This window comes from Embiotoca jacksoni, unplaced genomic scaffold (genome assembly GCF_022577435.1).
Source record: "Embiotoca jacksoni isolate LCO1_2020_lvr unplaced genomic scaffold, fEmbJac1.0.p SCAF_6, whole genome shotgun sequence".
In the NCBI taxonomy this organism is placed as follows: Eukaryota; Metazoa; Chordata; class Actinopteri; family Embiotocidae; genus Embiotoca; species Embiotoca jacksoni.
In genome coordinates this window covers 2,830,001-2,850,494 of record NW_027185414.1, presented here as the reverse complement: position 1 = coordinate 2,850,494, position 20,494 = coordinate 2,830,001, and the positions used below count along the sequence as shown (strand labels likewise).

At 40.3% G+C, this 20,494-nt stretch overlaps 1 protein-coding gene across 4 annotated transcripts in view; it reads left to right on the top strand.

Annotated features, from left to right (window-relative positions):
• Positions 1–20,494, top strand: part of phkb (phosphorylase kinase, beta) — a 118,479-nt gene that overhangs the window by 73,569 nt on the left and 24,416 nt on the right. For all 4 annotated transcript variants that reach the window (XM_069173444.1, XM_069173445.1, XM_069173446.1 and 1 more), the window contains 2 exons: positions 8,988–9,043; positions 12,019–12,112. In XM_069173444.1, the coding sequence (XP_069029545.1) occupies positions 8,988–9,043; positions 12,019–12,112 (150 nt within the window). The remainder of the gene's footprint in view (positions 1–8,987; positions 9,044–12,018; positions 12,113–20,494) is intronic.

The window sequence follows — 20,494 nt, the reverse complement described above, 5'->3', positions numbered from 1 at the left end:
GGTGATTCCACCCTCCGTCTTCCATCTGTCTCCCTCCCTCCCTCCCTTCTCATCTCCACGTCTGACGCTTCTTTTTTTTTCCACCACATTTTCAGACTGAAAGTATTTCCCTAAATCAAACTCCTGCTTCATCACCTCCTCTTCCATCTGTTGTGTTCACCTTAAAACTGCGACAGATTCCCGTCATGGTTTTTGTCGTTATTACCACCAGTCGACCTTTTGAGAAGATCTGACTTGAAAAACATACACAGGAGACATTTTCCCTCTCCCGCAGGCCGGATTGAAAATGACTTAGCATTTCTTTCATGTTTTCTTCCCCCCTTCTTCCCCAACGTATTTCTGCTAAAACCCCTGACACTTTGAAATACCCTCATCAAAATATGAATCTCTGAGCTGCACAGAGACCGACTTCCCGAGGACGATATAGAGCCCACAGTCATTCCTCTGTGCAGGGGCATGAAGAGAAGGGATTATATTTCATTCAAATAGTTATTCTTTTTTTCTTTTTTTTTGGGGGGGGGGTAGAAGGAGGGGAGTGGTGGTGGATAAATTCCCCTGCTTGCTTTTTAACTTTTTGAAAGTCTTTGAATGTTTTATTCCTTTGTGATGTGATGCTCGCTGGAGGCTGCCTCCCTCGTGCTGCGTTTCTCCAGCCGGCGCACTGGAAGGTATCTGACCTTGAAATATTCTCGCCAAGTCTCATTTTACATTTGTTTTTTTTGTTTTTCACTTTTAAGTTTTAGTAAAATCACTGAATGTTGATAAGTAAGAGAAAATAGTATTCAAAATGGTGTCTGTCAATCAGTTGATAAATGAGTGTGTGTTATTGACAGACAAAGAGATTTGTCTGGAGGGAAAAAACAACATTTGGCACCATAGTTCTAAAATTGTGTGTGTGTGTGTGTGTGTGTGTGTGTGTGTGTGTGTGTGTGTGTGTGTGTGAAACACACAGCAGGAAATTAACGTTTTCTTGTACTTTGACAAATTGCTGACCTTGTAGACTCCATAAATACATAATAAGAACCAAGTGGTCAAAGATTTTCTGTCAGTTGTAAAAAATATGGGAAGAAATTTAAAAAAAATTCCTGACGTCTCCGTTGGATACACAACATTAATCAGAGGTGGTGATGCTTTAACAGCTTCTTGATTTTCAGAGCTACAATTGTGCTCATAAATCTGCTGCTGGTTCACGTCATTTGCAGCCAGTATCAGAATGTGCTTGAATGTATGTTATATTACTGGCACCAGCTTTTTGATTGAAATGCTGTAGGTTTGTAGACAGTGTAAGACACCTGAGTGATGGTAAGACTGAGGAATGAAGCAGTGAGGTGCCAGACGACACAAAGGTAGAAGAGGAAACAAAGCAGGGAAGAGAGGCAAAGAAGGACATCAGAGAGGAGTGATGGAAGGACGCAGAGGAGGACAGAAAGATCGAATTAAAAAAGGTCAAAATCAAAGAGGACAGATGAGGCAGGTTGGATGGAAGGAAGGAAGCACAGAAGGACAAAGAGCAAAGGAAGAAAGAATGAATGATGCAACTGAGAAAGATAGAAGGAAGCAAGAACAACAAGAAATGAGGGGAGGCAGCAAGGGCAGAAGGAGAAGAAGGAACAAACAAAAGAAAAGGCATCAAAATTCAAAGTGGGAGGAAGGAAGGATGGACAGAATAAGAAAAAAGGAGGGAAGGCAGGAAGGACAGAAGGAGGGCAGAAGGAAAATAAGGAAGAAACAAAAGGAAAAAGAAAAGGTAGCAAGATTAAAGGTGGGAGGAAAGAAGGATGGACAGAATTTGAGATGAGAGAGTAGAGAGATGGAATGCAAGAAGGATGTACAAGTGTGGGAAGAACACAAGAAATGCAGAGGGAAGAACAAGATTGAAGGAAATCAGAAAATGCAGGAAGGATAGAAGGCAACAACAAGAAATATGTAAATAAACAAAATGAAAAAAGATAAGGCAAAAATATATAAACTTGGAAGTAGGAAAGGATGGGCTGAAGGTTGGGTGAAAGGGCAGGAGGATGGAAGGCAGGAAGGAATTTGGACAAACAAGAAGGACAGATAAGGAGAAAAAAAAAAGGAAAGGTCGGTGAAAAGGACAGATGGAAGGAAGGGGAGAAGAACTGGGATCGAAGGACAGGAAGAAAGAAAAATGGATGAAAAAAACAAGGATGGAAAGCAGAAAGGAAGAATAAGAAAAAGGTTGAGGAATAGAATGAAAAAAAGATAGAAAGACAATGAGGGAAGAAATTAGGTTTGAATGATGAAACAGAAAACATTGGAAAATTATTGAAATATGGAATGAAGGAACAAAGTAAAAAAAAAAAAAAAAAAAAGGACAAAAGCCTGAAAACAAGGAGGGAATGAAAGAGAGAGAAAAAAAGAGAAAGATCTCAGATGCGCTTCTCATCTTGTGTCACAACTCAGTGCTTTTAATTTGGGGGAAAAAAGTCAAATGAAGCGGAGCTGAAATTCATTTCTGTTCTGCTGGAACTCGCGGCAGCAAATGGCTTTTCACTTTGTCAAATTTAGCGCAGCCGTATCTCTGAGGGACAGCGCGCAGCAGACACGCCTGCTGCAAACTCCTGCCAGCCCGGCCTGCTGCCCGAGACGGACCGTAGCACTTCTTAACAGCATGCCCCTCTTCCACATGGCCTTTATTTCTTTCTTACCATCGTCTTGTCTGTGTGGATTATGGTTTCATGCTGTTTTTTATTGTTGAGAGGCCAGATTTCAGTATCATAAACTGCAAGTTTTTCATTCATCATTTTATAATGTTGATTTTATCTTGTAGATAATTCAGAGAAGCTTATATATCTGCTGTCCTAAATAATACAAAACACCTTCTGGCCCTTTATTGTAGCAGCAAAATACAGTGTGTCATATAAAAACAAATGTTTTTCTCTCCATCCAAAAGTGTGTTTCTACTCTCGTGGAGTTATTTATTCCAATTTGTTTGGTTTCCCTGACAGATGTGTGCCATCTCTATTTATTAATGTGCCTCTTTCATTAGTCATCGTGTGCTTGTTGGTGCGCACACAGGTAAACAAACGTGTTTGTTCTTCCTGTCACGGAGAAGCGCCTGAGGTTTTTGCGCTCATTCACACGGTCGAAACAGACAGCATTATTAGACTGAGACAAAACAAATAACCAACGCAGCTCTCTGACTCTGTCCCTCCCCTATGAGAGATACATTCACCTGCATCTTTGTCCCCCATTTGTCTCACTTTATTTTTTATTTAATGCTTATTTCTTCTTTCCTCCACAGAAACAGTCACACCCACTCACATTCCAGCATTTATCCTGCTAACCAGTCGCTCTTTGTTGATTTAAATTTCACTGAGAATGCATTTATTTTTCAAGCCCCTAATTGAGTCCTTATTTGGAAAACCCTGAGACACTACCCTATTGAAACAACATAGACTAAAAGATGACTCTTTATAGAATTTTTTTATCACTGTGATGGTAATAATAACAATAAAACAGCAGCTTTATCATCTTAGAATGAACCTTTTTTTTTTTTTTAACAGACTTGGACCCCCAAGTTTGTTAGGCGAGAGAGTTTATTTTGTTTTCATTTTCATATTTAAAGCTCTTAGTCTGAGTTCAGTGTGTGAAATTATGCTCTAGCCACCCTGCTGTCTCTACAGGCCAATTCTTGCCAAAACCACATACTTCAATGATAGCGCAAACTTCCTCTGTTTTTTAAACACTCCTACAAGGGACCTGAAGTTAACTTTAAATTCTTCATTGAATGTTTTAAATTTATTCTGCTTAATTTATGAATACATTCCTCTAATTTCCACATCAATTCAGTGGAGAAACTTGGAGGCTAAACTCAGTGGTATTCAAAGGATTTAATTAATGATCAGAGCGGTGCTGTGAGTATCAGGATGCCTCCACTGATCCTCTTTTTCTATTTCACCCCTAAACCTCAGCTTAGTGGCAACTCTGAAGTCTCGGATCCTGCCATCCCACTCTGCTGTGCGGTATTTAGGTATTCAGTGTTTTGGCCTCGTGAGCTGGATTTCCCTCAGGCAAACACATCTTTGACACTCGGCATAGTGGATTTCCAAGAATGATTTAATATTAAAGGAAGAGCATTTGACAGCTGAAACACACTGTACTGCAACCCAGACCTTAGAAAGTCATGTAAGTTCAAAGCCTCTGCATATTAAAGCCTTAAATACGATAATTTATACGTTTGTTTCTGCATTAACAGATTTGTTGGTCAATATTGTGGCAGTAGAAAAAAAAAACACAAGACCATCAATGTTGAAGTTATTTTGGCAATCCTCGCAAAAAGTGGTTTATTTTTGCATCCAACAAATACAGAGCACCTTTAGAATTAATTTGGAGTCCATTTTTTTGTCCATTCTATTCATTTCAATGTGGTTAACTTTTAGCTCGGTTTGGTTTCTACCTGATTCACTCACTAATTGCTAACTTTGTCAATTTGTTGTTTGGCACTGGCAGGTAGCTTACAGTAAAATTCCTGCTCGAGCTGTGGGCCTGTTAGCTTTGTCTCGTGTAAAGAATAGAAGCAGGAGGAAACAGTTTGCGTGACTGTGTCCATAGGAAACAAATTCCACCTTCTGTACCATCACCTCTACAGTTCACTCATCAACACATTATTTCTTGTTTGTTTCAACAGTACAAAAAGATCCTTCTATCCATTTTCTGCAGCTTATCCTGGAGCTGGGTGATAATTGCAACAGGCTAAAATAAGATAGTCCCGACATTCCTCTCCCCATGGACATGGTCCAGCTACTTCTGGAGGATATTGATGTGTGAAGCCAACAGAATGAAATCATCTGAAAAAAGCAGATGAGCAATTTTGAGGCCTCTATCCTTCATCTTTAGACCCTATTAAACTGGATGACTGGAACTCCCTTGGCCCCTCATCTAAACCTGAATGGATAAAGAGCCGGTCCACTGTCCATGACCTGGACACCTTCTGCATTGTTCCTCCTGGATCTGAGGTTCGACAGTCGATTGAGCAGTGTGAGGCCGTGATAATTGCAGCATGCCTTCTTGTCCCTCTTTTTATAAAATTGGGACCCACCTCCTTGGACTGCCAGTCAACGGGCACTGTCCCTGACCTCGACACGGCATTGAAAACTATTCTATGTCAGCCAAGACAGGCCAACAATGCCTACACCTAGTGCCTTCTCATGCACTAAGGACCTTCTTAAGTACCCCAGAGCCCTCTGTCAGCTATGTGATGAGGTTTTTGAACTTTGGTTCCTCCATAAAGAACTTGTTGGGAAGGTTCAGGTTCTTCACTTCTTTTCTTTGCTTGACAATATCCCCAGTTAAGGTCAGCAGTTTCCTTCTACTGCGTAACACTATCTGAGCCTAGTCCTGGTTCCATCGCTGAGTCATTGACAGTTTGACAGAGCTTCCCTGAGGCCATCTTCTCCAATGCCTCCCCAAACTCCCTCTGCACCTGAGTTATTGCTTCAGTGACCACCGATGCCGCATCTCTTCTGACCTTACCTGTCTGCTGCTTTAGAAAATCCCTGGGCCAACCAAGCTTGAAAGACCTCCTTCCTCAGCTTGACAGTCCATTTTAACCCCTGCAGTCCACCAGCTTAATACAATGACCAATTGAATACCCGTTGCCTTACAACTGGTATTGTAAGCTCCTCATGTCAGACATGGGCAAGACACTGAATTCACATTGCTCCCAATTGCAGACGAACACGTTGCATGGCAGCTCTGTGGCTATTGGTGTGTGAGTTTGTGTGTGAATAGGTGTCTGAGAGGCAAAAATTGTAAAGCAGTTTGTAAACCGCTGAGGTAAAATGGCACGATATAAGTGCAGTCCATTTACCTTTTCCATCACCCTCCCTTTCCTAGTGGTTAAGATGATCTATGTTGGCCTGGGAACTCGCCAAAAACTGAAAAGGCCGTCTCTTGATCCGGTGTTTGGTCTGTCCGTTCTGGGCAACTGTAGAAACATGGCGGTGCAACATGGGGCTCTGTGGAGGAGGACTTATGTAGAGATGATGGCTCATTTTAAGGTAACAAAAACATAGAAACACTTTAATTAAGAAGAATATTTGACTAAAGGTTATGGTGGGCCAAATTTTCTATGCTTTTATTGTTGTATGTGCATTTTCTGGTTGGCTGTGTCACAGTAAACATACCTTCTCAGCACAGCTCAATCCCCACTGTGGTAACAACAGATACCGTACGCTGTTAAAAATCAATCTGTAATCTTGAGAGCATTTCAGGAGGGATTTCTTGTTGAAGTGATGCAATTCATTTTTTTGGTTTACTCAACTTTACACAAGACTGTCGTGTCATCTTTCCAGCTTTCAGGTAGAATCACCCAAGAGAAACAGACTGGACTTGTAGTATTGATGGGTTAGCATGTAGGTTTCATGTTTTGAAGAATCCAGTGGAGTAAAAGAATGTGAGATTTATTTTTTGCATGTCTAAAAGTAAACAGCACATCTGTTTTCATTGAATCTGCTTCAGTCAACACATTTAGACATCGATCCTCTGTTTTATTTCCCGTTGTTCTGTGCATTGTAATGTTTGGTTAAAGTTTCACAAATGAAATGACCTGATTTCAATCATAACTCTTTTTTTCTCCGAGCTTTTCTTCATCAGTCTGAAATCTAATTCCCTGGAGTGCTACAAAGATCTTTCAACCATCACATCTGGTCTGAGTTGTGTTGGCGGCAACACCGGGTCCATCCAGGGTTCAATATGAATTGTTAACTACCTTCTGGAGTCCCCCGTGGCGGAAACGACACATCTTTTCGTTTTACTTCTCCCTGAGACTCTACAGCATTTCGGTCACACTACATTGATGTTTTTAGGGTGCCTCTGAAAAGGTTGTTTAAAGAAACAGTTGAGGGCTCATCTCATTTTCCTCCTTGCGGTTGCACAGTCGTGTGTCGACTGCCGAGCAGAGAGGATGACAGAGGAGTACATATCGCCTGTGTCGCCATTATACATTTCCATATCTTCTCCTTTACCAAATGAGTCCTTTGTCTGCTCAGAGACCAGCGCTAATGAGAGAGTTGCATTGCAGCATTTTAGAAGCTATTCCTCCCCTATTAATCAGGCGAGATTTGTGTTCAGCTGTCTGTTTTTTTGTTTTTTCACTCAGCCACCGCCTTCTGTCTGTTCTCTCTCTACTCTCTGATTGATGATAACGAGGTTGCAGGCTAAAACCAGCTCTTATCAACGAAACAAAATGGCTCCCAGCTTTCTCGATGTGTGTATTGTGTGTGTGTGTGTGTGTGTGTGTGTGTGTGTGTGTGTGTGTGTGTGTGTGTGTGTGTGTGTGTGTGTGTGTGTGTGTGTGTATCCATGACGCTGGCTTACATGTGTGTGTGTTGCTCTCCGTCTCTGTCACTGACTATAATTCTGCACACGCCAGCATCAGTGTCCCGTGTTCTCTGTGTGTGCATGTACTGTATGCATCTGTATATTTGTGTATTTGTGTATTTGTGTGTGTGTATGTGTGTGTGTGTGTGTGTGTGTGTGTGTGTGTGTGTGTGTGTGTGTGTGTGTGTGTGTCCAGCCTCACAATAAGAGCGAGATGAAAGGCCGCTGCTCCTGTGAGTCACATGCTGCTGCCTGCTTCCCTAAATGTCCCTGAATAGTCACCCCATGTAATGAAGATGATCGACTCTGCTCACAATTCACTTACACACACACACATATGAATTACACAGCTAAATGGGACTTCTGCAAATCACAAACGAGAAGATGAAAGGCACTGAAGGACACACATAGAGAGACATTGACATGCGCATGAATATAACAATATCCTCAACTCTGGGATAGAGAAAAGCCAGAGAAAAGGAAGAAAGAAATGCACACTTATTAACACACATAAAGCATCATAAGTAAATGTAATGGGAGGAAGACACATACATGCGAATTTTAGAAGCTGTAAGGTATCAAAATACTGTTACACAGACTTGTAAACCCAGGATAAGTTGACTGCATGTTTAATTTATTTACATTTGAAACCAAAAATAAAGAGAACGAGGTGAAAATTTGAAATATTCAGGTTGTCTCTTTCAGTGTTTTCTGCTTCATTTCTATGTGGTTTATGCTCCAGTAAACAAACAATGTCTATTGCCTGTGTTTTCCCTGATTGTCCTCAAGCCCAAGGTTCTGACAAAACTGCAGAGAAAAACCTCAAATGTTTCTTTCCTCTTTCTGTCTCGAGTCTCTCCCAGTTTTTATTATTTTTTCTTTCACTTTGCATTCACACTGCAGGCTACATGGCTGATGTGTTGCTGTATTGTGGCCAGTCATGACTGCATGTATCTTTATTTAGTATTTATGCAGTTTGATTGCTGCATATCTTGTGACGATTGTCCAGCTGTGTTGTTGCAGTGTTTAGAAATAGATAATAAGGTGTCCAAGTATATGATAAATAATAAATGTTGTAGAGAATCCTACCGTTTACCGTGCTGCTGAGTCGGTCTTTGTATTTTGTGTTTACTTTGTCCCTCACCAATATTTTTACAAGTATGTTAGAATAAGGAAAATATTAATGCGTAATTTTAAGGATTTTAGAAGAAACCGGTCAGCCAATCAGACACTCCCTGTGACCACAGCACATATAATTTGGATTTCTGTCATCAAATCCAACAATACAAAGCTTGAATCCACAATATGTATTGGGCAGTATTAAAATCTGATGTCTGTTTCCTACTTCTCCATTTCATATCATTTAAACTCATCTCGCTGAAAAAACAGCCGTGTGTGTTTCTTTCCATCTTTGCTCATATAGGTTCAGATAGGACTGAGAAATAAGAGAAGAAGCACTTGAATTTAAACCTTTGTAATTCTTCAGTATGGATTCAACAGGTTTGCAATAGTTCCAGTGAACATTTACAGCTTTTTCAGAGGAAGAAAACACACAGAGCCATTTAAAACCACCACTGATGCAACATGTCCCAGAATGGCGGCTCATTCTGCATTAATCCCTCTGTTCTCCGTCTCTTTCACAGGGTCCCATAGAAAACGACGTTGTGATTCACGTGGCCTTGGTAGCTGAGAGCCAGAGGTAATTGTGTGTGTGTGTGTGTGTGTGTGTGTGTGTGTGTGTGTGTGTGTGTGTGTGTGTGTGTGTGTGTGTGTGTGTGTGTGTGTGTGTGTGTGTACATATGTGTGTCTCTTAATGTGTTGCAGGCCATAAAGCGAGGTTATTTTCCTCTCAGCTCTCCTCGCCGGCTCTTTTAGCGCTGTAATTGTGGTGCGCACTGAAAGCTGGAGCTCGGCCTGACCTCTGCCATCATCTGTCACTCTCGTCATTATGACTACATGTGTCCATGGGTTTGCACACTTGAATACATGGGTGAGAGTGTGGGCCTGCACGTGTTAAACTGGGTCAAATGATTCTGTGAATTGTTAACCTGTAGCAAAAATTACTGCTGCTTGCAAGTCTCTGTCAGGTCTCCCATGTCATCTTTTTTACTGAAGTTGACTTCTGCTTTCCTACGTATGAACACTGTGCTTCAATACAGGCAGCATAGAAGCTTTCTATAGATAAAGATCTTCAATAGAATTAATTTATGTGAGTTAAATATTTACAGGAACACATGGTTAATAGATTTATTAACGTTGTATCGACACAGCTGTGGCTTCAACACCTACAGACTCATTAAGCTGTAGATCATGAGGCTATTTGGGCTTTAATGTCACTGTTCTGGCCCCATAGTAGGTTTTCAAAAAGATAAATCTGCACAGAAAGATTCATGGGTCAACAGAGTCTGTTGTATATTTCTAGGGAGATTCTACTGTTGTAAAACTGTTTCAGTATTATTGGGCTGATATAAATTAATCAGTTTGGGATGTTTATTTCCCAAACTGCAGTTAAGGGAGCCACTGATTAGCTTCAAATGGGCAATAGCTGTGTAAAATGCCTAAATTTCTAAATTAAGTTGGTTAGTTAAACTTTATTTACTCAGGAAACCTCACTGAGATAAAGATTTACAGTGAAAAAGTCAGTATGTGTACATACATTGTTCTTTTTAAATATTTGGCCAAGCAAATGTTTTATCCTCTTTGAAGTAGGGCTTGTTAGTAAAGGTGATCTGTTCAAACAAAAAATTGCTTCGGTAGTAATTTTTATATTTCAAATAAATAAAAACAATAGATTTGTAACATGAAAAAAGTAATATATTTATCACACCCTCAAACAAATCATGAACTAGTGAATCAGGGATTGCAGATTAGATGCAAATGATTAGAACATCCTTAGGAAAAGACAGGTGGATCCTGTCTAATTTAAACATCTGACATTTTGAGTTACTTTGCTATAGAAGTGAATAGTTTCATCATGCCTAAAGAGCTCTCGAGGGCCTTCAAAAAAAAGGTCGTGGATAAGTCTGCGAGAAAAAGAAATGATTTGAAATGAAGGAAAATCTCCAACAGGAGGTGTAGATTTGAAATGACGTTCTATGTATCAAGGGCCAGCTGTTCCACCAAATTCAGACCAAGAACTGACTGTTTGATGCAAAAATAAGTCTTTAAAAATGTCATCCCAGCATCTGTAGGTCACTATTGCAACTCGTGTTGTCAAAGTGTCTGAGTCTCCAATCAGAGAGGGTTTGCACAAATTTGACCTGATTGGGCGGTATGCCAGGAAAAAGCTTTCACTGTCCAAAAAAAACCATTGGAGGAAAACAGTTTTCCACTGAACATACAGGCAAAGATCAGGCCTTTTGAAAACTGTACTCTGGACAGAAGAATCAAAGATGGAGTTGTTTTGGTCACAGTAACAATAGAGATGTTTGGCGCAGACCCAAACAGTTTTTGAAGACAAGACCCGCATGCCAACTGTGATGCATGGAGGTGGTACTATTATATTTTGGGGTTGTTTTGCTGCCTCAGGGACTGGGAGGCTTGCAGTCATTGATTCAAGTATAAGTCTGCAATATATCAAAAATTGTTGAAAGATCATGTGAGGTCATCTGTCCAAAAGATTTACTAGTGTGCTCAGTCCAGTTCAATTTAGACTTCAAGGCAAAGAGATGATTTGAACCAGTTGTTAGCAGAAACAACATCAAAACTCACAGAAAGAAAGCAGCGTTTAATCAAAGCCTTGTATAGATTTACGAAGAGTGTAGCACAATATAGCTTCTTTTTTTTTTAATCAAGGGAGTTAACAGTGTCATCATCAACAGCAGTTGCAGCAGTTATTTTGCTATGACCAGATGTAAAGCCTGATGGTTGTGCCTGAGGGCCACGTAGGTCGAAGCTGACCTGCGATTTTAGGAGTTTGGACAAACAGGACAGCATGAATATAGCATGAATATAGGTCAGTAGTTTTTTTTTTTTTTTTTTAGGTAACCATCTTTATGCAAATGATTCACCTGAGCTATCTTCCTCATTGAGGAGATGTTCACCTGAAGTAAAGGTTGAGTTAATAAAATGACAGAAGCATCAAGGTGTAGAATCTATTGGCCAGACTTGTCTCGCCAGGAGACTCTCTTATGTTTAAGTTTGTGTGTATTACCTGCCTCTTATTATAAATACCTCTTTGCTATTAAATAAAGTGCAGACGTGGATGTGGACTGGTTTGAGATACCGGAGTCTTATCTTTGACAGTTTATATGTTTATACAAATATGACACGTGGTTAAATAAAATGAAAATTTCAAGCTTCAAACATGTTGCTTACTTACAACCACTAATTACCTGTGGGAGCAGTGTGGAGTAATGTTCTTTACAAATTTGACCAATGTAAGACCTACTTTGACAGCGCAGATATAGAATAATCAAATTTAGCTTTTTTTTTACCTTTTAGGAGTTAAAAGTATAAGAAAAATAATGTCGTCGGGATCTTGAATAGAACACGTTACTTTAACTTTCAAAATATATAAATCTTTAAGGAAATCTTGTGCTTTAAACAGTTTGAATTTTTTCTTTTTAATATGTTTTCATTGTCTTAATTTTGTAGGACACCAGAGGCAGAGTAGTGGTGTGGTTTGTTTAGTTTTCTGTTTAACATTGTCATTTTGTGTATGTGTGTCTTCAGACTGCAGGTCTTTCTGAACACCTACGGCATTCAGACCCAGACGCCCCAGCAGGTGGAGCCCATTCAGATCTGGCCTCAGAAGGAGCTGGTCAAGGTAAAACTGGTCAAACGTTGGTCAGTCACATAAGTTTACAGGATGTTTGTAAGCACCCTTTTCACAGAGCTTCCTGTTCTGGCGTGGCACATGTTTACATGTTGTTTACAACGATATGGTTCAAGGACATTTTTGAAGCAATGGCTCCTTGACGTCAAATATAATTGGACCAAAGCAGGTTTCTTATTTCTGTGTTGATTGTTTCTGACAACTGTCACAGGCAGAATTTAACACTTAACTAGCAATAACCTGAGCAACATGAGCTAGTTGATAACGCCCTCTCTAGCTGACTTTATATTATTACCTGCTTGTATTAAAAAGAGAAGAGAAAAGAGAATTCAATAATAATTAAATATGCATTTTATAGATACATACCTGATATTCGGTCAACCAAACCTGGATTTCTGAATGTCTATAGCGTAGCTGATAATCTATGGAAGTAAAGGAGTAATATGTTCTCATATTGCAGCGTGAAACTATTTTTCCAGAATGTTGCAGTAAAATATGAGAATGAATGTAATGTGAAACTGTTATTTCTTTCTAACATAACATAGTTCAATTGTAAACTATATGAACAATATTGGGTTATAGATACTAAAGTGACTCAACTATAGAGATACACATGTACTTTGGGGTTACATTTAAAAAAAAAATTGTTTATTTGAAATGTATGATTCATGGAGATTAAGGATAAACTGCTGAGTTTGTCAAAGTGACCATCAAGTCATTTTCCCCTAATCCAATACAGAGCAGAACAAGGTTGCTAAGATGGCCATAAAACTTGTTGTGGCAGTTGATAGGACCTGGGACTGATGTTAAACCAGCACTTGATTCATCTAATCGATGAGTTAGCTAATGATAAGCTAACAACTGGCCTTGGAGGTAAGTAAGGTCATTCCTCTACCGGAGGAAACTAATTAGCCAGGCATTAGTGACCATCTGTAAATCAGGGCAAAAGGACAGTTTAGTCCATTCCTAACACTTGTATATTTGTAAATATATATATATGTGTTTATATATGTAAAAAAATGCAGAATAACTCTGTCACTGCAGCTTTGTGCACACCGCCTCGTGAAACAATGTGGAGAAACATGTGAAGGCCTGCTGTGACCAATTACAGCTGCTAAGCTATAATTAGACAATCACAGTCCGAGGGAAGGATTTTACAAATGGTCAACTGAAACCTAACTGATTGCAGACATTTCGCAGTGTATGATTAGCTGCAGTGACTTGACGCTTGATTTAAAGGCTTATCTTCAAAAAGGAGATTCCCAGTCATTCCTGTTCGCTGTGAATGATTGGAAGGACAATTCAGGGAGAGACACTGTGAAACACTATTGATGCCACCACCGACACAACTACACAAATCAATCCTACAGTCAGCCCAAGTACATTTCAGCAGCTATCTATCAATATCCCTGTAGATCTGGGCTCAATCAGCCCATCTGCTTGTCAATCCAAGAGTCCCTGCTCTCAAGATTTGTCTTTTCATTGTCCCATCAGTCACAGCCGGGCAGCAGAGTCATTGAAGTGATTGATTAGTCGAACAATGATTGGTCACATCGATTGATCTGCATAATGGTGGCTCTGTCACTTTGGCAAATTGGTGATGCGTGGAGCTGAACGGTTTCCAAATTTGTTCTCAGAAGTCCATGTTGGATTTTTCTAGTAATGTGCCAAATGCTGAGGTGTTATATTCAGAAAATTTGGATTCCCTTCCAATGTATCCTGAACAGCTGTTTCACTCTTGTGTTTGAATATCTGGAGGTCAGCACAAGCAGATAAGATGTTGGAAATTAAGAGCTTCTGGGGAGAATATTAAAGAGCTGCACTCTGCTTTTGGATGAAATCCCAGGAACTTTGAAAACTTAGAGAAACAGCTTTTTAAAATATTTTTGGAGCCCAGGAGGCATCAGCATCTGCATTATGATACGCGGTCAGATGATGAACGCTCTGCAAAACGTGTATAATACTAACAATTCAGCAAGCCGGTCCATTTTATCATTGGAGTCTTTTTGCCTTTACATACACAAATTAAACTAAAGGCACAACATGAAAGCATACAACTGAAACACCAGAGTTAAATAGTAATGCAATTTACAGTACAATTTGCTTCTTACCATTTCATATAATAATTGACATTATTGTCTAAATAATTCAAGTGTTGACATCTTAATTTCTAAACCATAACTCTATAGAGCAGAACTGACAGGACCAAAAAGCCAGACTCCAAAACAGTGTGTAAAAGCAGAAGTCTTTACTGAAGATGCTTCTGCACAAAAGGTTCAAGCTGGGCAGGAAAACAATCCGGGGGAACAGGAAGAGGCAAAAAAACAAGAGAGCAAAACCCAGAACGACAATCACTGGGGAATAAAGGCTGGATAGGTTTGCACAGAGTTCAAATAACAAACTGGCACAGAGGGCAGGGAACCTCGGATGTTATTTAAAAGATGGATGTATTATCTATGACATCACCTACAGGTTTGGCAATTATGAAGCTAAGTTGGGTCGCTCATTTTGGCAGCACTTGATTCAACCTCACTCCCGGCTGATCCAAAAATGGGAAAAGAGGCTGTAGACATGTTTATTTCTGCTGTAAAGATGGGAATTTTAACATGGGGGTCTGTGGGGATTGATTAATTTTTGAAACCAGCCTCAAGTGGCCATTTGAGGAACTGCGGGTGCCTCTTGCAGGGAACATGCAGTCTAATGATACCTTTAAATGAAACTCGTCACCTTGTGGTTACGACACCGGAATCGAGAAGCCACAGACGCTAACAATTTAGCTAGCGAACTGGCCAGGAATGTACTGCAGGAAATACAAAGGCAGAGCGAGAAAAGATGATTTTCCTCTGATGTAAACTATCCTATGTTATAAAAATATACTCTACATGGCAAAACTTTCTGTATATTAGCTTAACATCCAATGAAAAATGAACTTCCATGGCCTCTGCCATTTCTATAAACGTCACACTATAAACCACACTGTCAGAGCTTTCACAAATGTTCCATGTATTTGTACAATTATAACAACTCTTCCTGTTTATGAGGAATATAACAGTTAATTTGAGTTCAGCGGTAACCCTGCTCCCACAAGTTACAAGGTTAACCTCAGAGGGTTAGAGATGCACAGTGCATTCAAATTCACATCCCTTCCTCTTGGTTCAATTGTGCAGGAAGTATTTATCACAGCGCGGTGCAGCGCATAGCAAATGAATCATTACGACTTGACCTTTCCACCACTGCTAATTTCTCGTCTGTGCGGTTAATTGCTGGCAAGAAAAATAGTTTGAAGTAACATGAATGTATTCATAGTTACACCCACTAGTCTTGTTTGAATTTGTGCGTAGTGCACCCTGAATATAGCCAAGGGGTTCATAAGGTTAAGCAGCATTTCATCAAATGTGAATCTACAAGTGAATGGACTCATCAAATTGAAGTCCTTTCAGACTCCCTATCGGATCTTTTCAGGTTTAAAAAAAGTACCTTAAAATTCAAGAGCAAACCTCAAAGATTGATTATCAAATGCTCATTGTAGCATGGCTATGTTGTAATGTATGAGGGAAGGAGATTTGTTCGACTATAGAGCTGATACCATCTCTTGGCATCCAGCGCCTGTCAGCGGATAATTAGGACTAACTCCACCCGGATGGACAAACTCCCACTATTTGATAATGGGAACAGCAGTACAGTTGTGTTTGTGCAGGTATAAATATTCCAGTGAGATGACAGTTGGACATCCTATCTGTATCTGCACTTGTTTTCTTTTGGTAGCCTGGAAAGGAAATGATGCTGTTGTAACTTCTCAGAGTAACAAGTCCAGCACGAGCTGCTGTCTTCATCCTGTCCACTCTGTGTCTCTCATCTTTTGCAGATTACACCATTTGTACTGTCACATCCATGAAACCGAGCGCTACCTCGCGAGCAAGTTACGCGTCGCTCCCATCTCATCCGTCACTCAAACCCTGCTCTCTCCTCTAGATACTGTCCCTCATCTGCATGTCTGTTGTTTGAAGTCTACCATCTCTGTGTCGTCTGTCCCTGCTCTGTCATATCCGTCACTCAAACCCCGGTCTCCTCCCTCGCCTCCGTTCCTCATCTGTCATGTCTGTTGCGTGGCGTCGATTCTCCTCACCGCGTTCTATAAACAACCGTTTTCTCCTATCATGTCATCTCTCCAGGCTCTGTTCCCTTTTTCTAGGCCTCTCTAGCTGCTGTCCCTTCACCGCTATATCTGTCCCATTACCTCCTCTAACCCCGTTCTCTCCTCAAGGTCCGCATCCTGCCCCGCCCCCATTATGTCCCTTACACCAAACAGCTCTCTCCCCTCCAGGTCTATCATCAGCCTTTGAACTGTCATACCTGTTACTTTTTCCCTTCCCTTCCCTTCTCTCCCCTCTGCCTCTTTCTGCTGCGTTGGTGCTCAGCCTTTTAGATGGATATGCAATTGTGAGTCAGAGCGGGCGCCGTGCTGAATATTAAATCCGAAGCCCAGACAGACGTTTCTTCCTCGACAGAATCTGTTTATCTCAGAGTCACCGCCATCTCCGGCGCTGCAGGCTGCATTTGCTTACCTCACCTCGTTTCTCGCAGCCGTTTGATTGCGTTGACAACAGCTGCCTGACGATGGGGAGAGTGGCAATTACATTTGCAATGTGTTATTCCCACCCGTACACCCTAAAGCTTATCCCCTTACAAATCACTGCTTTGCCCAAAAATAGCCTTCCTTTTAGCTGTTTATTATCTGATAGTCAATGTGGATTTCACTGTGGATGACATTCTGTTTGTTTAGAATCATTGTGATTTTTTTTTCTCTGACTACAAGTTACATGCAACTCCACATGATCTCATAAACAGACACTCCGGACAAACACTGGATGTCTTAACGGATTTCTTAGGGACATTCTGGTCTTTTCTTTTTATATAATGCTTCTCATTTCACTCCCTGCCTCTGTTACAGAGATTAGGGAAATGAGTGTAATGTCAAATGGGGCATCACAAACCTATGCAGAAACCTTTGCATGGGTTCAAGTTTTGAGGTTGGCAGATACCAACCATCTTGTCACATTTAATACAACTTCTGCAGCATGTAAGAAAATTATAGAGGTCTTTCCTTTTCTTCATACTGGCCATGAATAGATCCATCCCAATGAGATGCCAGTATAAGAGATGGGGTTTAAAATTTGCACTCCTTGATTTCTTTCATCAGAAGCTAAAATTGGGCTTTAGCAAGTGCACTAAATCAAATCAGGTTTGTATCTTCTAAATTTGACATTGGTTTTATGCACAAAATTGATTTTTATACCTCCACCACAGCTCTGGAAAAACTTCTACCAAACCTACTTTTGTAGTAAAAAGATTAACTTTGGAAGATACCTACTTGATCAAGGAGGATCAATAACAGCGACCAACAACTTGTTCAATCTACATGTGAGAATGTAAAAGTATTGTTTATATGTACAGTTGAAAAAATGCAAACCTATCCTCTAAAGGTGTGGTGTGGGTTAAAGAACCAGAAGGTTTAATCCCACTTTCAATAGGAACCTACAGTATCATTTTGAGCTATATGGAAAGATGCTGAACTCAACCTGCTTGCTTACTCTAAGTCCCTCTGGATGTCAGCATCTGTTGCAAAAATAAATCTGTTGAGGACATTTTGTGAGATCAACAGTTACATTTACACTTTTTAGAGCAAGTGATAAAAATGTACATTAAAAGCCTCCTGTCTGAGCTATCAAGTTCAGGAACATCCTTATGGTGCATGAAAAGTTTTGCAGAATTTGAGTAAATAGTTTCTCACACTTTGTCCACACTGCAGAGGCAGTCACCGTCAGCATTGAGGTGAAATCATGTTGAGGACTCGTGATGCTGCAGGTTTACGGTGCAGCCCAAGCTAGAAACTTAAACTTCTGTGTTTTGTTTTTTTTAACAGAAAGCGTGGCTCTGGTTCAGTCTGGTTTGTTTAAAAAAAATAAATAAAAAAAAAAAGATAAAAATATGATCTACACATAATCTAATGAACGGTAACGGCTGACGCTTCACACGGATTTAAATAGCAACTGTGATGAATGAATGAATGGATTAACAGCCAAGCCAAAATATAATCAGACTGCACTTGGTGTCAGCGTGAATGAATGGATGAATGAACGAGTGTGAATAAAGCGTGAATGAGCAATTTTATGGACGCGAGTGGTCGGATGGATTCACAAAGGAATGAAACGAATACTTGAATGAACGAATGGATGACGTGTACAGAATGTCAGCGTAGCGCCGAGAGGCCAAATAAACAAACTGCGGTTAAAACATTCAAATAGCTGGTGTTTGTGGAGATACAAGATTATCATTCAACAGCACTTAAAAGCACGTAATTATTAAGTATCTGTCAGCGCAGTGTCCTTCCTTGTTATAAAGAGAGATGCTGTCTGTGTTGACACAAAACATGGTGACTATAAATAGAAACTGTTTTTGTTTGATGAGGACATTTGGTTCATCAACAGCTTTTTGTAGTACAAACTTCTACCTGTCAGGCTTGCTGTTTGTGCTTCGGTCAGTGGAAATGTGAGGGAATGAGAGGATGCTTTGATAGGCTGCCTGCGTCGTGTCCTTCTTCATTGGTATTCTGCACACAGGAAGTAATGGGTGCAGAGGTTCTGCCAACCACCCTCGGCTTTTCTCCTCCAGGTCTTATCCTTGTCTGTTAGGGAAGTGGTTTGCAATGCCACTTAATCCTCTATTAACATTTCTTTCCCTTACAGATACATATATATTCTTCAAGTCTATCCTTTTTCCTCTTTTAGTGTCATTTTTCTTTCAATTGATTCAACCCACACTTTCTCCTTACGTACATGCTTTTCAGTGCAGTGAGGGAGAACAAAGGAGAAGCAGAGCACCACCTTTTGGTTGATGTGATGTATTGCACGTATCATTTGAGATGGATGATAGCGTCAGGGAGGGCTTCATAGGCAGATTTCCTGCAGTGCCACTTGATTGTGTTGGTGTACTGATGCTGTGTCATGATAGAAAACACTACAGGATATTCAAATTTAGAATTTGTTGGTTGTCACAAAGGTAATACGTGAACTTTATGTGTGGTTTCACACTCAGCCGACACATCAGAAAACAGAAATGTCACACATGCTTGTCCACAATAGTGCACTTCACCTCACACACACACACACAAACAATAAGTTGTTGTTAGTGTGTCACACCATTGGGCTTCGATCCAGCAAAGGCCAAAAATCAATGTCCACCTTCTTTCTGTGTGCAGCTTTGAATCAGTGCTTTTTGACAGCAGGCAACGCAGTGGGAAGACGCTTTTATCTGAAACACCAAAGAACCGCTCAGGGAAACTGATAGTCTGGAGCTGCTGTATTCTCCCTGCTGTCGTCTCTAAATTTGTTTCAGAGACAACTGAAGGAGAAGGCCTTTCTGTTTTGATGAACTGGAGCCCGTTGATATGATAAGCGGTTAATTTCAGATACACCTGCGAAAACAGTCATACATTTGTATTTATCTGTCTTGCTCTTTATGCATCTGGGTAATCATGCACCGGTATTTCACAATTTGTGCAAACATTTTAACAATGCTGTCAATTAAAGCTCTGAATCTGAGGGTGAATTATGTCTTTTCCAGCTTGACTTTTAAAACAGAGTTTCAGTCCACCAATTTAATGAGAAACTCTACCTCAGCTATCCTGATCTCTTCGTCCTCAGACAAACTTTGCTGCAGTTGAACATTAATGTCAAGCTCTCTTCCATCCTCTGTCAGCTGGACATTCGGCTGTGCTGATGTTAACATTTTTCTGCTCATAAACTTGCTTTATACTGTAGGTGAGATCTGACTCAGGGTTTTCACCTTGAGACGGTGGGAGTCTTGAGACATGACTTCTGACTTGATTAAACCTCAGTGCTTCTGCTGTAGAGCTGAAGAGAATGGAATTACAGCGTGAACAGATTACACATTGACCCGTCAGAAACCACCTATTCTGAGGCCCAAAATGAACCTCTTCCCTCCTTCAAGCCCATCAATACTGCCTGCAAAAGTGGGATAGGAGCATTTTATTGAGTGATAAATATAGTGCTAGAGCCAAGCAGAAAAACTGGAGGGGAAAAACTAAAGTTTGACTGATACTGAATTTGTAATACCGATACCGATGTTAGGAAGTTAACAAATTGCGGCATTCATATATTGACAATAACGTGGATGTCAATTTTTTGTTCAAAATGACCTCAGTGCATTGAAACAATGAACTTCACTGAGAATGTACTGATTGTAAATAACTATGTTATATAAAATAAAACCACAGAAAGCACAATTTCTAAAATACCTCAAGCACCTTTTCTACATTGTTTTGTAAGAGAAACGTTTTCATGTCGAACAAAA